At 51.3% G+C, this 19,673-nt stretch overlaps 1 protein-coding gene across 4 annotated transcripts in view; it reads left to right on the top strand.

Moving 5' to 3' along the window:
* The window catches only part of VAV2 (vav guanine nucleotide exchange factor 2), a 148,334-nt gene that overhangs the window by 94,831 nt on the left and 33,830 nt on the right, over positions 1–19,673 (top strand). For all 4 annotated transcript variants that reach the window (XM_082327367.1, XM_082327364.1, XM_082327366.1 and 1 more), the window contains exons 3-4: positions 3,107–3,165; positions 17,506–17,574. In XM_082327367.1, coding sequence (XP_082183493.1) covers positions 3,107–3,165; positions 17,506–17,574 — 128 coding nt within the window. The remainder of the gene's footprint in view (positions 1–3,106; positions 3,166–17,505; positions 17,575–19,673) is intronic.

Below are 19,673 nucleotides of genomic sequence, written 5' to 3' on the forward strand. Positions count from 1 at the left end.
TTTTGGCTACTGCTTTAACGGGAGTTGTTGTTGGAAAAATCCTCACTGATCTTGGGGCAGTTACTGTTCAGTCTTGCTTTCGGAGATGCCAAGCTTTGCTGAGGCTCTTTGTACCTCATCCCTCAAAGTAAGTCGCTTTGCTTACGTACCTGAGCATCCATTTGGGAGCCTAAGCGTAGGCAAGCGCGTCCGTGCACGCTGGCTCGTTGCTGGAACCAGGTCCCAGGCTTTGATGTGCCAGGATGTTCAGCACTTGGGGCTTTTCATAAAAGAACAAAGCAAAAATTGTTGGCGTAGAGAACAGCGCGCTTTTCTCTTAAATTTCCCTGGAAGTCAAACCCTGCGGTATAACTGTCTGATTCATAAACTGATTTTTGTACTTTATAAGTCTAATAATAGGCCGCAGAAGAGACTCATTCAATCAGTCTAGGACTTCCCTTGCACTATTTTAAGCCCCATGGAGCAGGGCCGGGGGCTGCCAGCTGCCTCGCCAGCCTCCGCGCCCCGTTAGGGCTCGGCGTTTGCAGGTACCGCTCGCCGCAGCGGTGCCCTGCGCCCCAGCTCTGCCGTGACGAGCCCCAGAGCCTTTCATGGATGCTAATGAACTCAGTCCCACCTCCTCTCCCAAACTGGGAAGAATTTTAGAGGCAGGAAACTGCAGCACAGAGAGATTTAATAACATGCCTGGAGTGGTCTTTAAAGATGCTGATAATTTTGGGTGTAAGACCTGATTTCTTTGACTCCTGGTTATGTTTTGACCTGCTTTCTCCTGTTGCTGTTTATGTCATTTCTGAAGGCAAAGCCAAGCTTATTTAAAAATGTGGATTGAAATGACAGCGAGCACTTCAGAGCGCTGGGCGGACGTGGTTCGCGCGGGGCTCGCAGGCAGGGCTGCCTTCTCCTTCCAAGGGGGCTCGGCCCCTTTCGCTGTCTCCAGAGCAGGTTTGCTCGTTGAAGTGTGACATTAGCAGAAGCCACGTCTTTGCTTGACGCTCCTCAAAGCCAGAGCAAACGAGAGACCGGCCAGAGATAAGGGTGTGAGAGGGACTCGGGAGCCAGGCTTGCTTAACACCTCCCCGACATGGAGGTGGGATCTCGCCGGCTGGCGCTGGGAGCTTGCAGCTCGCTGGCAGGAGAGCACATGGCTGAAGCACCTTTTCCAGAAGCGATTAATCTTTCTCCGTGCTGCTTTTTTGTTAGATTACAGTAAAATGGGGAACTTCACTGCATTAACATTCGTGGCACTAAATTTCTGCTTGAGGAAGTTTACAGTTTCTCTTCTAGTTGCACAGTAATTATGGTCTGTAATCAGTGGTTCCAGGGCACCCCAGTAAAACCAGGCGTGCTGGGGTGGTGGTCTGGTACCTATCCAGATGGGCTCTCAAGAGCGAGCAATAGGCCAAAATATGCTCATGACACCCGCAAGCAAAAGCAATGCTTTGTCTAATTAAAAAATATTCCTTATCCACGTCCTCTGCTTAGAGGGAACTGTCAGGGGCAACACCTTAAAAAAAAGACGTGGAAGGATGCTGTGGTAAAGCCCGTTTTTGGTAGAAGCGTGGCAAGGGAGCAATAAAGCATCCGAGGAAAATTCCCTCGTGCTCTGGAGCTCCTTTCTGCATTGAACTCCTGTTAGTGACATTTTATACCAGAGAGAAACTTAGCCAAGTTTTGATATTCACAGTCGTCTTGACCTTGTTGGATAATTCAGCATCTTTGTTCTCCGTGTGAAAGTCAACCGCTAAATGCCAAACTATGGCAGCTCCTTTGTTGGTGCCCCGGCTTTGGGTCCGCATGCGGGGCACTGGCAGCCGACAGCTGGGCTGGAATTCATGGCAGTGGTAAGAGAAAACAGTCCTGGAGCAATTAGAGGGATGAAGGTCCCAAAAGTGTGGAGAAGACAGAGTTTGGAGCAGGATGCAGGAGCAGCTCAGGCTCCAGGGCAGTCCCAGGGAGCTGCGTGCGTGCATCCCCCGAAACGAGCCTGATGCGTGCCTGTCGCAGAGGGAAGGATTTGCATCGGGATCCTTGATGCGGCTCTGATTGACGTTCTGGGATAATACCGTAGGAGGGAGAGAGGCTTCGAGTACCAACAGCAGTCCCAGGGGAGAAGTCGGGCACTGGCTCACTTAGGGCATGTGCTGGCCTGGGTGGCTGATCCCAAGGTGGCTCGGCGAGCCAAGGGAGCATCCCTCAGCGGGGCAGCACGCTGACGGGTGCCTCACGGTGCAGGGCGGCTCCAGGCAGTCCCAGCCCCCGCGATGGTCAGGTTTGTATGCCTGGAGGAGAGCCAGGGGCCCTGGGCAGCAGGGACCGCTCAAAAAGTCCTTTATCTGTGTCCTGGATGCAGGCATCTCTATTCATTCCAGTGGACGGGAAACCAGTCCAAAAATAATAGGTTTGCTTTTTCAATCTAGCTTTGAAATGATGAATAAGAGCAAGAGTAAAACATGTTTTATATCTATAAGGGACTAAAACCATTCTTTGTTTGTCTTCATTGAAAATTCTGCGTAGCAATTAAAACTTCCATCAAAAATGGGATTTTTCAGAAAAAGCTGGTGGCTTTACAGTTCCTGATTGCGATGCTGATGAAAATATTTTGTTGTTGAATCACTTCTGGCTGTTTTTCACCAGAAAAGGGCGACGGTCTGCCCTCACCTCTGACAAACTGATGATGCATCTTTATTGAAATGCAAGAAGTCAAAACCATTCAGTCTTGGCAAGTTTGCCTCAATACGATCATTTTGTGTGGGGAGAGACGAAAGGAGTTATAAACTTTTTGTAATAAAATACAAAGTAAGAGGGTTTTTTTCAGTGGTTCTCAGTGTTGCATAAAACCTCTTGGAGCAGGTCTGGACATATTCTATGAGCGGCAGGATGGAGTTTCCTCGGGTGATGCTGTTGAATGGATATCTTTGTAGCTGAGGGTTAAACGTCTTTTGTGCTCAGTGGTAAAACCAAAAGCAGTGTTTGCATTGATAGAGTCCTCCAAGCCTCATTTCACTGGGTGCTCAGGTCCAAATACCGGGCTGTGGGTCCTCGAGTTCCCCCCAAACCTTCCTCTGTCTTCAGTAAGCACGTCAGCATCTTTTTCTCTCATTTCCAGGTGATCTCGGCAGTATCCAGACTCTCCTTCCACAGTATTGCTCAAACCAAAGGAATTAGGTAAGATCCTTTCAATATGATGCTTTAAATAATGTTTCTCTCTCTCCCTATCCCCATTCCTAGTATTTATCCCATCAGACCCTTTAGAAGCATTAATATGGTTGGGATATATTAGGGTTAAACAGACATCAAGGATGCCTTTGGGATGTAGGCAGGGCACTTGTAAAAGCACCTCACCAGCTGCTCGGGAAGAGTTTGCAAATAAAATAAGTGAACAGGTAGCAAGCGGTGTGCAGTATGCCTGCTGGGGAGGGTAGCAGGGTGGGTTTTAGTGTCTCTTGCTGGAGGTTTTGCTCAGGTCCCCTCTGCAGGGGCTGTGCAGCTGAGGGCCGGGAGCCCAGGAAAGCCAGCAATGCCTGTCCTTGGAGCTGTGGTGTCACCGCACTGTCCCCACCCGTCACCTGCCCTGCTCCCCGCTCTGTGCAGAAGTGCCCAGGTGGCCTCGCAGTCACAAACAGCTGGGAAATCTCTTCCTGGCTTTGACAAAGGGACATTAGTGCTGAGTGGGTAATGGGGTTAATAAGTAACCTGGCCCTGGCACCCAGGGGGGGCTGCCCTGCTGCCGGGGCTGCTCCTCCTCTGCTCATTGAAGGAGCAATGGAGAAGGAATTAAAAACAGCAGACAACCCTATTAAGCAGAGCTGTTATTCTGGTCTTTGTTCAATTCCCTGCAAAATTGGTTTGCAATTGGTTTTCTTGTTAGTGTGCATTTTTATTAGTAATCTGGCAACATCTTCTCATTAGGCCCACAGCTATAACTGGGAAGGGTTCTCAGGCTGAAGTACCTTTCCTCTTTTTTTGGGGGGGGGGTTGTGGTTTTTTCCCCAGAAGACATTTGCTTTTCTCCGCAGAACGTGTCTTGCTGCTGTTCTGGTCGGGGTGTAGCATGGCGTTGGGCTGCGGCTGCATCCCGGGGCCAGCCACGGCCAGGGTGTGGGGACGTGGGCTGGATGGGGCCCCTGCTTTACTCCTGGCCCTGCTGCCCGTGCCCACCACCCCACGCCACGATTTCCACTGCTTGAACTTATTTTCCCTGCCTTAACTGCACTGATATGGCTGGAAGGGAGTAGCTTTTCATGTGTAAAACAAACTCGGAGCCTTCCCATCTGTTAAACACAAATCTGACAGATCCCACCAGGACTGGGAGGAGATTCAGGAGGTGAAGGTTTGAGGAATAAAGACGTGCTGTAAGTTAAGGACTATTTATTATTAAGGCTAGCCCTCAGTCCTGGAGAAGGCTGCAGCGATTATTATTTTAAGGGAGAAGAACATCCAAGGCATTTGGAGGCAGGGAGTAACGGGGGAACCCACGTGCAGAAGCTGCAGTGCCTTTGCAAGGGCTGGGTTTAGGCCTCGGGGCATCGCTGGAAGAGGATGCGATGTGTCACCCCTGGCAAAGCTTTCCCTAGGCGGGGGGCCCTGGGGTCAGTTCAGAGGATGAATGAGCTGGCCGTCCTCTGGGAAGGCTTTGGCTGAATCACTGGTGTTTCTGCCGAGGTCTCCTGCTGCCAGGGCTGGGCGATAGCTGGGAGCCAGGAGCAGGCAGGCTTTGCTATTCTTGTGGATATGCGGCTTTGTCTCATTCATTTTACAACCAGCATTTATGGTTCCCACTAAAATCCCTTATCATGGAAGCCTTTGGCATCATAATCACACAAGAATAGCACAGAGCTTAGTGGGTCTTTGCTTCTAACTTTGTTTTCCTGCGTATTAACCCTGCTCCTCCTCCCCATTGCCAGCTCTGCAAGAACAGAAAATGCCGTCGCTCCCGTTAGCTGGAAAAATCCCCCCCGGGGGTGTCCCTTCCCAGGCAGAGCACCCTCGCTTTGTTCATTGCTGCACGTTTTTTCCTTTTAATTAGATGATTTCTTGCGACACCATCACAAAAGCCTCAATGACAGAAACTAATCTCAGATGAATTAATTTAATCTGTGGGGACCAGCAGCAGCTCTGGCTCCCCGAAGGGACCGGCCACGTCGGCCACTGCTGCCCCTCAGCTCCCTGGGGTCCCAGCCGATGACTGGGGTCCCTACCCTTCCCTCCCCTGGTGAAGATGCTGCCATTGAAAAACATGGGAAAAGTCTAGTTGGCTTAGGCACAGTGCTTAAAAACATGGTAAATACAGTGCAATTAGGATGGTATATGGATTGTATGGTCCTCAGCCCCATAGCATGAATGTGGCTCTGCTCCAGTCTCTATTTTGGGGTCTAAAGCTTCAGGATCACGCAAATTAAGAATGAAATAGATCCCCAAGCCTATTACTTGTCCTTAAATAAGTTTCATGGCATGTAGGGTAGAAAAATAAAAATCCATCTTGTATGCTATTCAGTGAAAAAAAAATAGTCTTTCTGTCTAATAATTTCTGGATACATGAACCTTGCCAGAGAAACCCTGTTTCACAGAGTAAATCAGATAGCTATCAGGATAGCTGTGTTGAGATGACAGAGTGTTTCTTCCAAGGAACAAGCTACAAGCAGCAAAACATGGCAAAAAATGATCTTGAATGCAATGTTTTGTTTGCAGCACGCTGCTAAGGCTGGGCTTAATCTATTGCAGCTGTAGCTACAGCCCGTGCTGCGTCCTTCCTCCTCCTGCTCTGTTCTACTCCCAGTTGCAGGTTTCAGAAGTCCTGCAAAAAACTGTCACCCCCCAGCACCGTGCATTGCTGACTGACCTCCTAGCAGGCGAAGGTCTCTAATGATTGCAAAAATAGATTTCTGTCTTGCACGAGGGTGTTTGTGCAAACAGCAGAGCCGGTGTTTCCCCGCTAATTAAAGTGTGTAGTGGCAAGGACCACCACCGCCGCACTGGGGTATTGTTTGGATGGTTCCCCGTGCATAGGAAGACCCTTGATGATAAGAGGCTTATTGATGCCTCCTAGGAAAAGGCACATGTTCTGTCTTTAATTTAAGGCATTCAGAGGAAAGATGGGTTTGTGGATAAAGACATATGCTGAAGGGAAAGCGGATGCGTGAAACTACGCTTGGATCTTGGCTCTGCCCCAGGTGCCGTACGTGGCCCTGGGCAAATCCCTTAGTTTTGTGTGTCTTATTTTCCCCTCTCAGAAACAGGGAGGTGCGAAATGCCTTTGTTCACCTGGCTTGTTGGAGACGAGACCTGCCTGCTCGCGTGGGCGCAGGCAGCCTTCGGCAGCGCTGCCGTTGGATCTCGTTTGGGAGCACAGGTTCTGCAGTAATGTGATAATACCCTTTTCCTGGGGTTTTCAGCCGTGCATCGTCTTACAGGGCTGTATGTGGGGACAAAGAAAAGATCCTCGTTGTGTGGCATTGCCCATCAGCTAAGGAGAGGAGGTATTTTTTTAATTATTATTGTTTCTTATCCTCTCCTCCATCTGTCTGGAGCAGTGTCGGCAGTCGCAGTGAGAAGTTACCACTGTGCTCCTTGCCCATCCGTGGCTGTCTCTGAACAAGGAGCCTTTATTTTCCAGCCAGGACGCCAGGATTTTCCATGGCAGACCTGACTCGTGGCCCATTAAGCCCATTACCCCGTTTCTCACGGCGGCTGGCACTGAGCTTCAAGTGCGGCGGGAGGATTTTGTAGCAGGCAGAAGCAGCGGTCGCACAGGGGTACTGTGCAAAGGTTCTCCTGTGCTCTGGAGCATGAGTTATCATTCCCTTTCCAATATTTCTTGAGCAAACTCGGCTCTCTGGAGGACAACAGGACTTCTTGCTGCAGGTCCCAATAAACCAGGATTATTTTTTTTTTTTTCTTAAAGCTTTTTTTTTTCCTTAAGACGTTCCTGCTGCAGCCCTGGCTGTCCTCCATTGCCCATGGTACATCCCGGCGTCCTCTGGGCTCCGGCCGTCATCCGCCTCGTGCGAGCGAGCTCCGCCGGCTGAATGTGAGCTGTGAGCAGAGGGGGCATGTGTTTTTTCATCTCCCCGAGATACATGTTTTTCCTGGAAGCAGAGTTTTGCAAGCAAAGCAGGAGGTTAAGGAATATTGGCTCATGCTGCCTGCATGCATTTTTAATGTGTGCACAGTGAAACCATCTGAAAACGGGAAGGAGTTAGCATGTTGAACATTGTACAATGTACTCAGTACATTGGCCTTGTACTGAGGCCCTTAATCTAAGTAAATCCTTTATATATGAACTGAACCTCTCAGTGACTTTCTTCAGAAGGCACTGCAGTTAATAAATTAGATTTTAAAACATTTGCAAATGGGGAGGAGGGGCGAATCCTATTTGTCCAGAGGAGGTTTCCTCCTGCGGGAGCGGCAGCGGTGCTTTGGCTGGGCGGTGGGGGAGGATGGGGATGGTTGTGTTTTCCCCACCTGGGGGCCAAGGCAGGACCCCCTCGGGTCGGTGGCCAGCCCAAGCTTGTTGGGAGAATAAGTGACATTAGTTTTACCTCCAGGCAAACAGAGCGAGGCCAGCCCCATCACCCTGGGCTGAGGTTTACCTTGCATTTAAACAAATAAATAAATAGATGCCAAAATGCTGATTTTCTTGGCGTTTAAACCGCTGCACGTCGCACGCCCTGAGGTGACGGAGCCGATTTGCCGGCAGTGGAGGGCAGGCCCTTGGCTGGGAGCTGCCTGTTGCCTGCCTGTGGCTGCAGGGTGGGTTTGATCGAAGCGAGGGGCGACGGGCGCTTTGCATGCCTGCCAGTCCCCTGAGAGTCCCCTACGTTAGGAGCTGGGATTTGCTGTTTTGCTTATGGGAGGACATGTCGGTAGAGGAGAGGAACCTTCCTGGCTCCCGAAGGGATGGGCTAGCATCCTAATGCTCACCTGAGCTCCTGGGTGCCCTCCACCCCCCAGTGCTGGGTGGGTGCCAGGGCTGGGGTGCCCACCAGCACCCTGTCGAGTGCCGACCGCTGTCCAGGCCAGCGTGTCTCCATTTTGCCCATCTCTACAACGCAGGTGGTGAGTTGGGAGGAGAGAAGCTCAACATTGGGATTAGCCCAGGTTGGAGCCAGCTCCTGTCAAGTTCAAGGCAGCTAAATGAACTGTACCAAACTGTACCACCATCCCCCCACCAGTGGGGATTTAACCCAGGGGAGACTTTCCTACCACCCTGCTTTGCTTGCAAACCCCGTGCCTTGCTGACGAGGTTCAGCATTGCTCCGCTTTGCCCAGGTAAACTATTAAAACAGACTGACGTGCTCAAAATGAGGTTTTCAGCGTTATCATCCCTGGAGTTTCTGTACTTAATGGCTTGCCAATAATATCAGGATGTGTGTGGGGGTGAAAGGGAGGAGGGATGGGAAGGGCGAGTCACAAGCATCCCGCCTGCGCCCTTCACGGGGTTGTAATATTGCGGTGCTGAGCGAGCGGTGCTCCTCAGGCAGCGGTGCCCTCCCTGCCTGCCTGCCTGCCTGCAGGAGAGGGGGCAGAGGGGGGCAAACGGAGCTGGACCCGCACAGGCAGCCTTCAGCCCCTGCCCTGCAAAGTGTGCCTGTCTCTGCTCCCAGTGTCTGTCATCCGCTGCTCAGCTGTTTGATCCAGAAACTCCTCTGTGCTTCATCCACCAGTTCGGAATTAAACCTGGAGTTTTGTCCGGGTTTCATGACTTTAATCCATTTCCCCGTCTGACTGAGCCTCGCTGCGGTGTGGGGGGACCCTTACGTTTGCTGTGGGGGTGACCTTGTGGAGGAGGCTTTGTGATCTTGCCAGCAAAACCCACTTCTTGCAAAAGATGGGATGGCACAAGCACTAGCGTAGCTGATCAAGGAGACGTTCCCCTTGCTCTTCTGGAGGAGAGAAGGGAGATAAGGGGAAATCTTTTATGGGATTTGCAAAGATTCTCCAGCATGATGGAGGCTTCATGCTGATCAGATTTGATCTCTGCTCCCCTCGCCCCTGGGGGTGGTAGCTCAACACAGGAGGCGGATCCAGTTATGCGTGAAAATGGCAAGCGATTAAAGCCGCTAACGATTAAGTCCTCAAGTGTCTTCTGGAGAGGAGGTAGTTACAGGACCTCTTCTCCTGTAAGGTTGGTTTTACAAGGACTGGTTTATTCATTGCCAATGTGCTGTCTGTAATTGCACTCTGCCCATTATTTTTTTTACTGCCGTTGTGCATCCATTGTACGCACTTTAAGTGTTGCTATAAAATGGATGGAGAAGGCTGCGGAAGGAATCTGTGCCTGGAAATGCATGCGGTTGCTGTGCAGTGCTCTCCTGTGCTCCAGGGAGTCTGGAACTGGGACCAGTGCTGGGACTGACCACCGCTCCTGGCCAGCACAAATCCGCAGAGGTTCAGCCGCAGACCTCGCAAGCAGGCGGTCGAGTGGAGATGGTTTCCTGTGACAGGCACGAACCTTCTTTAGGAGCGACCGTAAAGCTTCTTCCTTTGTCAATAAGCAGGATCTTTGGCTAAAAGCAGTTCCTTTCCAGCTAAAAATGTTTTTAACGCATTTATTTTGGCAAGTATGTATCCTCACAGACTTGCTCCTAAGAGAGTCTGAAAAATATCATTGACATGTTTTCCTGTGCGGCTGCTTTGTAGGCTTGGGAGATGCTGAGGTCACCCCGTAAGCATCTGCGAATAAAAGCAAAGGCAGTTTCTCTCGCCCCCTCCCCACCAGCAGCTTTGCATCATGAGGATACAGTTCTGATATGCACAGCTCTGCTTAACGTGGGGCTTGCTGGCTTTTGGGGTGCACCTGCCTTGGCATTGCTCATTGACTTTGCCCGTGTCGTGCTTCCTTCAGGGCTCCCACTTGTATCCCTGGCCACCCTCCCACCATTTCACCTTTGGGTGCAACAGCAAGGCAAACCCAGCTTTCTCTCCTGTGCAGGGTCAGTGCATAGGTTGACAATCAAAGGTGCTGGAAAGGTCTGCTGAAATGCAGTCCTCACCCCAGGTATGGAGAAGGGCTTCAGGCTCAGCTGCTCCAAAACGGGGGGCTCGGAGGTGGGGGGCTCCCAGCGCTGGGGGATGGGGGGCTCCGGGCTGGAGGCACTGCCCTGGGCTGTGCCTGGAGAGAGGTGTACTCGGGTGCTCTGGGACGAACCACGTCTCTTTGCACCCCCGGAGAGGGGGAAGCACACGTCTTTTTATTCCTTGTGGACCACAGAATTGCTGCTCAGCCCAGGTGGTCCATTGAGGTCTGGTTTACGTTGCACAGTAGGACCCCGCTTGGCTGGGACACGCTGGTGGTGCTTTCGTGCAAACAGCCAGCAGTGCTGGTGCTGGCCTGGAAACAGGCAGAAATATATATTTAGGTAGATATTTGTTTTTATTGGCATGTGTTTCATAGGACTACAGCTGCTCAGGTACAGCAGAGAAACTGCTGCTTGGACTGCTCAAAGATTTCCTTGTGCTGCTTTGCTACAAGTTAAAACCGGAGAAGCTTCAAGGTTTTTGTTTTAACAGAGTGGTTTCCAGAGTTGGGCAATTGCAGAGTCTTGTGGGGATGTTGTTAAATCCCATGGGGTGCGTCCCAGGTCTTTACGTCCCGGCTGTGATTTATTTTTATGCTCCCCGGATGAGCGGTGCCACCTGCCCAGAGCAAACGTGCCCTGAGCGTGGGTGAGTTGCGCGGGCTCGCCGGGGCGAGGGCTCTGGGGCCATCTCCCCCCACGGTGGGTGCAAGCCCCCTGCCCCGGTGCTGGGCTCGGCAGGGCACTGCTGCAGTTTCCACTGGTGTCTGAGCTGCGAGAGCATCTTCCCCCCTCCCCGACCCGCTGCCGTGCGTTCCTGGTGGAAGCAGGGCCACGGGGACGTCCCACCAGGACGGAGGGCTGCCCGTGGCCCTGCTCACTACGCTTGCCATTGATTCTCAGCCACGGCATTTTCAAATCTCGTTTTCTTCTGAGTCAGAGACCTGGGTCAAATTGTTTCCTAGTGCTTGGTTGCACTGTTAACCCAGAGGGGTTGTTGGTTTTTTTCCCCTTTCCTTTTGAGAAAGATGTTTCTGGATTCCCCTTTTGATTTTATCCATCTGTTATCGTCAACGTGGAGCTGAAGTGAGGAGAAAATCATAGTGCTTTCTTGAGCGAAGCATTGGTACATGAGAATTTTTTAAAAATGCGATAATGTGTTAAAACATAAAATTATACGAGCTGTTATTTTCTTGTCTCATAGTCTCCAGAAATACTTGGTTCAGATTTGAGCTAAAGATAAAGCAGGGCATGCAGCTAACCCTTGGGCACTGTGCAGTGCACTGTGCTGAATGCCGTAAGTGCTCTTCTGCAAAATCATCATCTTTGTGTTATCTGATGATGTAGCTTGCTGTTTCCCCACTGAATTTGTATCAAAATTAATCTTGTGAGAATTTTTTCAAGTTCCAGACCACAAATAAAAGCAAATCATAATTTTTCAGAGGATGTGTCTAAAATTTGGCACAGCATGAGGTGCTTCTTTCCAGAGATGAGTAATGTAACACAATAGTATGATTTTAATTAAATTCAGCAGCTTTTGGTATGCTCCAATGTGTCTTGTTCTGCAGGGAGGGAATCGATTCCATTCTGCTTTATAAAAAATGGCTCTTGGGCATTCATAGCATGGTTTTCATCCATCTCGCAGCACTTGACCAAAATCATTCCCTGACGCTTGTTCCCATTTCACAGATGGGAACCAAAGCTCGGAGGTGCTGCCTGGGTCGGGAACGGGGCTGAAGAAGCAGCTCCAGGTCACCTCTTTGGTCGCCCCTGGTCAGCTCGCAGCCACCTCTTGGTACATCAGTAAATTAAATGCTGCTTTAATCTGCCTGATCCCCCTGAAGCTGATGATTAATGCATTTTCAGTTGTGTGTAGACATTGCAAAACCACAGGGTTTTCTTTGGACGGCTCCAGGAGTGCTGTGTTCATGAAGGCATGATGGCAATCCCAGGGAACCCGCTACGGCTCCGGGCTGCCCGAACTGATGGGGGACCCATGGGGACAGGGTGATCCCATGCTCAGGGAGTGGCTTGCCATCCTGGAGAAAAAGAGGAGTTAAAAAAAGAGGGGGAAGATTGGAGCTATCAAAATGACATGCTACGAACAGCCGAGGTCTGCGCGCTTCCCGTGGGGAAATATATTTTGGGATTGAAGCAGCATTAAACCTCAGCAGCAGGACAGATGGACTCATCTGGAAGCACGGGAGCTGAAGCCAGCTGCTAACCCCCCACCCAAACTCGCACGGAAAGCGCGGCCTGAAGTCCAAAATCTTGGTGAAATCGCAGCCTCCTGTGGGTTTTCTTTGCATTGCCACGATGCTTTCTTCAGAACGGGGTTGTCGGAGGATCTGTACACCCAGCCATGGGTTTTGTGAGTTACTGCAAGGTGTGGTTGCGGTCTGTAGATCCCATGCTATGGAAAAGTTTTCCTGCCAGATCCTGAGCCAGGAAGACTCGGCACAGCCCCGTCCATCCCAGTAGAGCTGTAGAAGCTCCTTTGCACCAGCCTGAGGACCAGGTCCTTTCCATTTATGAAGAAATCCCTCGCAGAAGGGGCAGCAGATGGGAGCAGCTCAGGTTCACTCCGCCTGCTTTTTAAAACACTGAAGTGTGATCACTGGACTTAAGAAACAAGGGGAGATTGGCATGCTGGTGCTGGGAGGCTGCCACCTCCTTTCGTCTCCTGTGGGTGCTCGCACAAGTCATGAAAGCCTCCTTGCAGATCTGCCTGACAGACGATCTCCACCGAGACTGGCCTCGGATGGGAACGGCTCCTTGGCATGGAGGGCAGCGAGTGGGACATTTCCACCCTGCCTGCTTCTCACCAGGCTTTCTGTTCCCAGGGCTGGTGTTTGACCCCAAGAAATCAGAATGGAGACAGGGAAAACAGAAAATAAACCATGCCAGATCCTCCGTGCTCTGTCACACATGGATTTGAGGCTAAGATGCTACAGTACAAAATTATCAGACTAAAGCTGAGCCACCCCTGACCCTCCGTATTCTGCGACGGTACCGCAGAGGTAAACAGCTGCCTTCAGTTGCTAGGACAAGGCCTCCAGATGCTGAAATATGTTCATAAATAAATCAATCTTCCTGCTTATTGCTGTTAGAATTGCAGCCTACCTGGCTCTTTCCATTAAATAATTCAGAGGAGAGAGCAGCCAAGGCAGCGCATCGAGCTGCGCCTTCTCCCCGCGGAGAGGGTTACGGCAGGGGAGCGTGCGGGGGCGGCGGATGAGGATACAGCGTGGGATGGATCATGGGGTAACCCGAGTGACTGCTGAGAGCAAGGGAGGGGTTTTGCATTAGGTGCCTCGTGAAATATTAATTGATTATCGCCCTGCGTGATGTAGTCTGGCTGTGGACTGCTCCTGCCTTTCCTTGCGAGAGCACGTTGCATTTGCAGGGTGCCGTGTGCTGTGCATGTGCAAGCTCTCCAACCCAGAAAGTAGCCTAAATGTTTTGTAAGATCAAGGGGGTGCTTTGCGTCGCATGTCGAGAGCGATCATCTGCTCTAAGTCCTGTCCTCAAAAGGAGAAGCTCGCTCTAAACTCCGTAACAAATTACTTGGTCTTTTCTTCTCTTTTAGGCTCTAAAACAAACACATCAGATCGATCCTACTTTTGTTCACTTCTTTGATCTGTGGAAGCGATGCTGTTGAATGCTGTGGGGTTTGTCTGTAGAGAAGTCTACTCTGGGAGGTTTATTATCTCTAAGAGCCTGTTCCAGTGGTGTTTGATGTTGCTGGGGCTTTTGCTCTTCATCTGAGCAGGATCGGGCTTGCTGCAGCCCAGGCGCGGGCTGGGAGGATAAATGGCTCAGCCAGTGGTTTTTCATGACGGTGGAGTAAAAAACAAAGTCTGGTGCTTAACTAAAGATATTAAATGAGACATTTTAAAATGAATTTAAATGAACTGGGATCTCTGCAAACCTGTTGGGTTTCAGTGGACTCAAAATACTTTACTTATTACTGTCAGGCATTCCCAGCTACCGCATTTAATACTATGTATGAAGTTGCAATGCGCTTGGAGATCTGTAAGAATTTCCCAGGGAATCAGTAGCTTTTAGACCCCTTGACTTCCAATGTTTCTGCTTTTCTTAAAAAAAACAAAAACATACAAACCGGTCCCAAACAGCGCAGTTGCTCTTGGGGAGCTCGCGGCTGGAGAACATGCAGCACCATCGCCCAGCCAGATGGAGATGCTTCTCCCTGCGTGGCTGGGGCCAAGCTGATAATCTGCATGAAGGCGTCTAAATGCAAGCCCTGTGCTGGACCTGGACGTGCACAAGGGAAACACCAGTGAAAACGCTGGGTTAAAAGTTCACCCAGCTGGCTTTTCTTAGAGTTGCCTTGACGTGGATCTGGTGGGGCAGGAGCGAGAGCAGGGCTCTCCTCCCCCGGCCTCTCCCCACCACATCCAATCTGTTTCTGCAGCCAGCTCAAGTGGAAAATATCGCCCCAAGACGAGCCCAGCCCGCAGCGGGGAGCCACGAAGGTGATCTGATGGGAAGTGGCAAAACCAGCAACATGGGGAATAATTGCTGGGACAGGACTGGGGTGGGCAGCTCAGCCCGCGCCTCCTGCCAGCACCGCCCTGACCCCCGGTGCCAGTGCGAGTCTAGGTAGAAAAGTGTTTAATATGTTTTTCTGTAGCTGGCTGCTGGAGGTTCCTCCTCATCGGCTCATTGCCGGAGGGTTAATTTTTCCTGCGTTCAGCAAAGAAAAATAATGTAAATGGATATATAAGGGAACTTAAGCCAAAAGTAGGGAGATATTTTAAATAACGGCCATAATTAGTAGGGCTAAACTAAATTACGTTGTTGCACAAAGGGCTTTTGGGGAAGAGCAAGGACCATTTGGGCGAGAGCTGCTCAAAGCCCACGGCATGGTCCCAGCCCCGGGTGACCTGTCCTGCAGTCTCGGGGCTGGCACCCTGTTTAGGGGAAGGGGAGAGGAGCTGCGGGGAGACGGCAGCTCTGCTCCCGCAGCGGGGACGCGGGGACACGGGGAGCCTCTCCGGAGCCGCTTGTGGCATGGGCAGCTGGGGAGAGAGGCACGAAGAAAGGGCAAACCCAAGGCTTTATCCAAAAAGCCATCCTTCAGCTGCAGATTTTAGATGCTCCATTTAGTAATCCTCTCCTCGGTGTGACTTTCCTTCTAATTGCATTCTGTGCATCCTTATTTAGCCATTAGCTGCTATTGCGGAGATACAGGTTATTAATTCCTCCCCTGCCCTGACTTTCACTCCGGTGCTTTACTGATGGTCAAGGTGAAGCTGGGAGGGCTGACGGAGCTGCCGTCTCTGTGAAACTCTCATTAGAAAATATTTTTCTCTCTTTGCTGTCTCCTTGTCTTCCATGGTGAGGTTTATCACAGGAACTGATTACACCTCAGGCCCAGATTTATGCTTGGAAATGTGTGCTTGTGATTTTAATATTCTTTACAGCTCTTGTACTTCTTTCTTTCTGGCATGGTAAGCGCTGGAGAAGGAAATAGTTGGAGATTAAGAGCAGAAGATGCATGTAAAAGAAAGGAGGTCGTGCCCTGTGGTGAATTTTTTTCTTTTTAATTATTTTAACAAGTGATGTTTAAACAGAGGTCACCTCCGATTTCTGCTTTCTTGCCGGAGCTGCGCGGGATGGTGTGGCCCTGCGGCAGCGGCTGCCGTAACCCCTCGCCCGTCGGGGCTGAAGTCTGAGACCGGTTCCCATGACCGGCTCAGCCACGTGCAGGAGGAGCTGGTGGCTTTTTGGTCTGCGCTTCACATGGCTTTTGTATTCGTCACTGGTCCCCAGGGGACAGCAGGGGAGAGGAAACGCACGCAGACACGCACGTTTTGCAAAGATCCTGGGTGCCTCCTTGTCTCTCGCTGCACCTTTATGCTTTGAAGCTTCTCCCCAAAACGAGCTTCCCCCCGCATCTCGCAAACGCGTGGGCAGCTGTTCGTGCCAGATGTTGGGGTGTTGGGACGATCGCCCAATGGCACCTGCCTTGCAATGAGACCATGAGAGCAGGCACAGCCCCATCTGCTCTTCCCACCCATCGCCCTCCTCCCTCCCGCGTTGCCGCTTTGCACGTGGGCATGGTTCGACCTGGCAGCCTTGGGTGCTCCTTGCATCTCAAGCAGAGGCACGGCAGCCCTGGTAGCCAGCAGAGCATGAAATCATCCTGCTCTGTGGCTGGGGTCACCGTGGCTCTTCTCCCTCCTGGCTGTGGTTTTAATTGAACTCGTTGCAGATTTGAGCACTATTTCAAAACACTTGGTCTGAAGCTGCTTACCAAAGGAAGGATGAAGTATAGCAGAGGAGGGAAGGCAAATTAACGCTAGAGACAGGATCCAAAAATAGTAAATTCAGGGGCTAGAAGGCCATGTATTAAATCTTTCAGGAGAGGCAATCTATCGTGAAATGGGGAGGGTGGGAGGGAAGAGGAAGAAATTGCTCTTGGGGGCAGTTAAAAGTCCACGTGTATCCAGTTGTGCTCCCCCACAGCACCAGCATCCCATCCCGTGCGGCTCTTGGCCTGGGGACCCGCGGCTGCCTTCGCTGCGATGCCCGCGGGGGCGGGAGCGAGCTGCCCCGCTGCGGCTCTGAGCTGGAGCAGGGCTTGCCGTCACCGCAGGGAGCCCCAGCCCCACGCAGCCGTAGTCGCAAGGTGCATCCAGCCCCAGCAGAGCCATAGTCCACCGTGGCCCCGTGCCAGCAATAATACGTTGGGTTTAATTAAAGCAGTATTTTTCATCTCCTTCATACATTATTTGGTTATTACTTCAGAATGAGCCAAGGAATTCTTGCTTTCCCCTCAGTCCCTCCCTTTCTCTTTTAATCTGCTTTCTCCCCCCTTCCTTTTGCCCTTTTGGTGTCCTTTCCCTCATCCCCAGGGCTTTAACTTTTTTCAGCTATCACAAAGTTGTTAAGATGAGGAAGCCCAGGTTTCATAAGGACTCATTCATTCTGATGGGGTTGGCTGCTTGCAGCGGTGGGAGACACCGGTGGGAAGCAGCTCAGTGTGCCCCGGCCAAGCGGGGCAGGAGCTCGCAGGTGGAAAGGCTCCATCACGGGGCGAGGAAAGAGTATTTCTCTGTCTCAATGAGTCCAACACCAGACTTGAATTAAGATTTCTACCGAGTCGTTTGTGCAAGCACCAGCACAGCGGGGAGTGGCGGCTCAGGCTCGGGGTCTCAGAGATGCTGTTAGACGATGCAGCTCCTCACTTCGGTGCTCAGATGGTGCCCTGCGGTCAACCAGCCTCACCACCTGGTTTCTTGTCCTGCCCTGCCAGCGCTGCCCGCGGGAAGCAGCGGAGATGATGTCCTCCTGGGAGCTAATGCCTGAATAGGAAAAAATGTATTTACAATGAATATTTTGTTCCAAAACACCCTCTGCTCAACGGGATGCTCGGGGCTGGGCTGGGTTCAGCTGGGCTGCAGGGGATCTGCTGCGAGGGGTGAGACACACCAATAACGCTGTCATTCCTCTCCTCCCCCAGGCCCTTCCCGTCGGAGGAGACCACGGAAAACGATGACGACGTGTATCGGAGCTTGGAGGAGCTGGCGGAGTAAGTGGCCTCGCCTTCTCACGGGGAGGGGACACAAAAAGGGAAAAGTTGCAATCTAGTTCCAGCAAAGTCGGATAAAATTTGACAGCGGGGCTCAGAGAGCCGGGCCGGCTGCTTTGATCGTCTTACCAGGAGATTTTTGTGCTCTTACAGTAGTCTGTCTTTTCCTATGTAGAGCCCTGGGAGACATCACTTTTAATCGGGTCGAGTTTACGAGTGGCTCGGTGGGGGGCGAGGGGGGCCAGGTCCACGGGGAGCCCCTCCGCCCGCTCAATCCCATCGTTAGCTGCAAAACGCCGGGACTCAATTCATCCTGCAAGCCGACCAAAGCTGAGCCACTCGCTGGGACTGGGGTACCCATTGCTAACTCAGTGCCGGACCCCCCTGTGGTGTTTTTGCGGCTGTGTGGGTGCTGGAACGCGGGTCTGCATCCCCTGAGAGGGAGTTTTGGACCACGCCAGCCGGCCCCAGGGCCGTCCCTCGCAGGGGACGCGTCCTGCCTGTCGCTGGTGGCACAGCGGGATGCGGGGTGACGCTGCTGGGGTTTCTGTGTCTATATTTATCTGGGTCTCTGGTGTCTGTGTTTTGCTGCCCGTGGTGATGATATAACAGGCTTTTAAGCAACCTTGAACTGCGGTGTATACAGTGAAACATGGGCTCTATCGGAATTCGATGGCAGCGTTCCCGTCCGCTTCAGTGGGGCCAGGGTTTTACTTATGAAGTGCAGTCTGTTTCGTATGGAGGGAAAGTCTGTATGGGTGGATATGTGGCTTTATACAGTTAAATATTATTGTTCCACAACATAAATAATAAGACTCCTTAATCCAATGAGTTCCTTATGGCTTCAGTTATTACAAAAGTAAATCATAAATTACTAGTCAAGGGAACAGAGTACCCTGGAATCCCCTGCTCGCGGTTTGCTCCCAGCAGCTACAGTTTAATAAAATTTTAACTTATAAAGGGATCCTTTCAAGAATAACATTTTTCCCCCCTCTCCTAAAGTTCTCAAAATCCCTTTAATATTGGCTTTTAAAATTCCTGATTCTCACACATGGGCGTGCTTTTCATTGGAGGAAGGTTTGCGTGTGAACTCGCACACAAGCGCTGGTGGGGATGGCAGCCCTCTCCCAGAAATCGGGGTTTCGGCATGGTGTGCTCGGCGCAGGTTATTCGGTGTTGAAGGCGGGTTCCCAGCTTTAACTGCTCTGCTGCCGGCGGTGCAGCTCCCGCAGGGTGTCCGGGGGGAAGCTCCTCAAACTGTTCTTGGACCTTTGCCCATGGCTGCGAGTTGGTCCCTCTGCAAGAGGGGCTTAGATGCCCAGGTCCTGTGCTCTGATGACTTAGAGGTTTCTTTCTTATTGAGCACCGTGTTCTGTCCCACATTGTCTCCAACTTTTAACTTTCCTTTTTTTCCCATTCTTTGCAAAATCCTCCTCTTTACCTCTTTAGTTGGGACCACTGGGGGAAGGCATGTGTAAATCAGCATGGGGATATCGCACAAATGCCTTCATCCAGATCTGTGCTCCCAGTGCAGCCAGGCTGTGCATGGAAACACAACCTACGAAACGGAGACGTAGTTCACCCATAACCATAAAAACCCCAGAAATGCCCCGGAGAGCCCCTTAGCATGAGTGTTGCTGCTCCCGCTGCCTGGAGACGCATCAGCAATAGTCCCCGTTTCTCCCTTTGACAAGGAGCGTCTCTCCGTGCTTGACAAGGAAACTTTCATTGGAAATTTGCCGGTCACAATGGTGCATACTGGGCACCGATGCTGGGCGCTGGCAAACCGTGGGGCTGTATGAGAAAGCTCTTTCTTAGCTGCTGCCGCTCTCCAAACAGCTGAACAAGGGCATCATTCATGAGCTGGGAATGATTCACTCCATCCAGCATCTTTGCATTTAATATTGCTGATGATCCAGCTGCCTTGGGAAGATCCCAGTGCATCCAAAATGCTTTATTGCAGGCGAGAAATGGTTTTCACAGCAGTGAAGTGACCCAACGTGTGGAAGGAACCACTACCAAAGAGCACACCCAGGCGCAGCAATCCTCCCTATTGCAAGAGAGACCTCTCCATTTCTGGGTGCTTTTTCCACGTTAAC

This window comes from Platalea leucorodia (genome assembly GCF_965183815.1).
Source record: "Platalea leucorodia genome assembly, chromosome: 15".
Lineage (NCBI taxonomy): Eukaryota > Metazoa > Chordata > Aves > Pelecaniformes > Threskiornithidae > Platalea > Platalea leucorodia.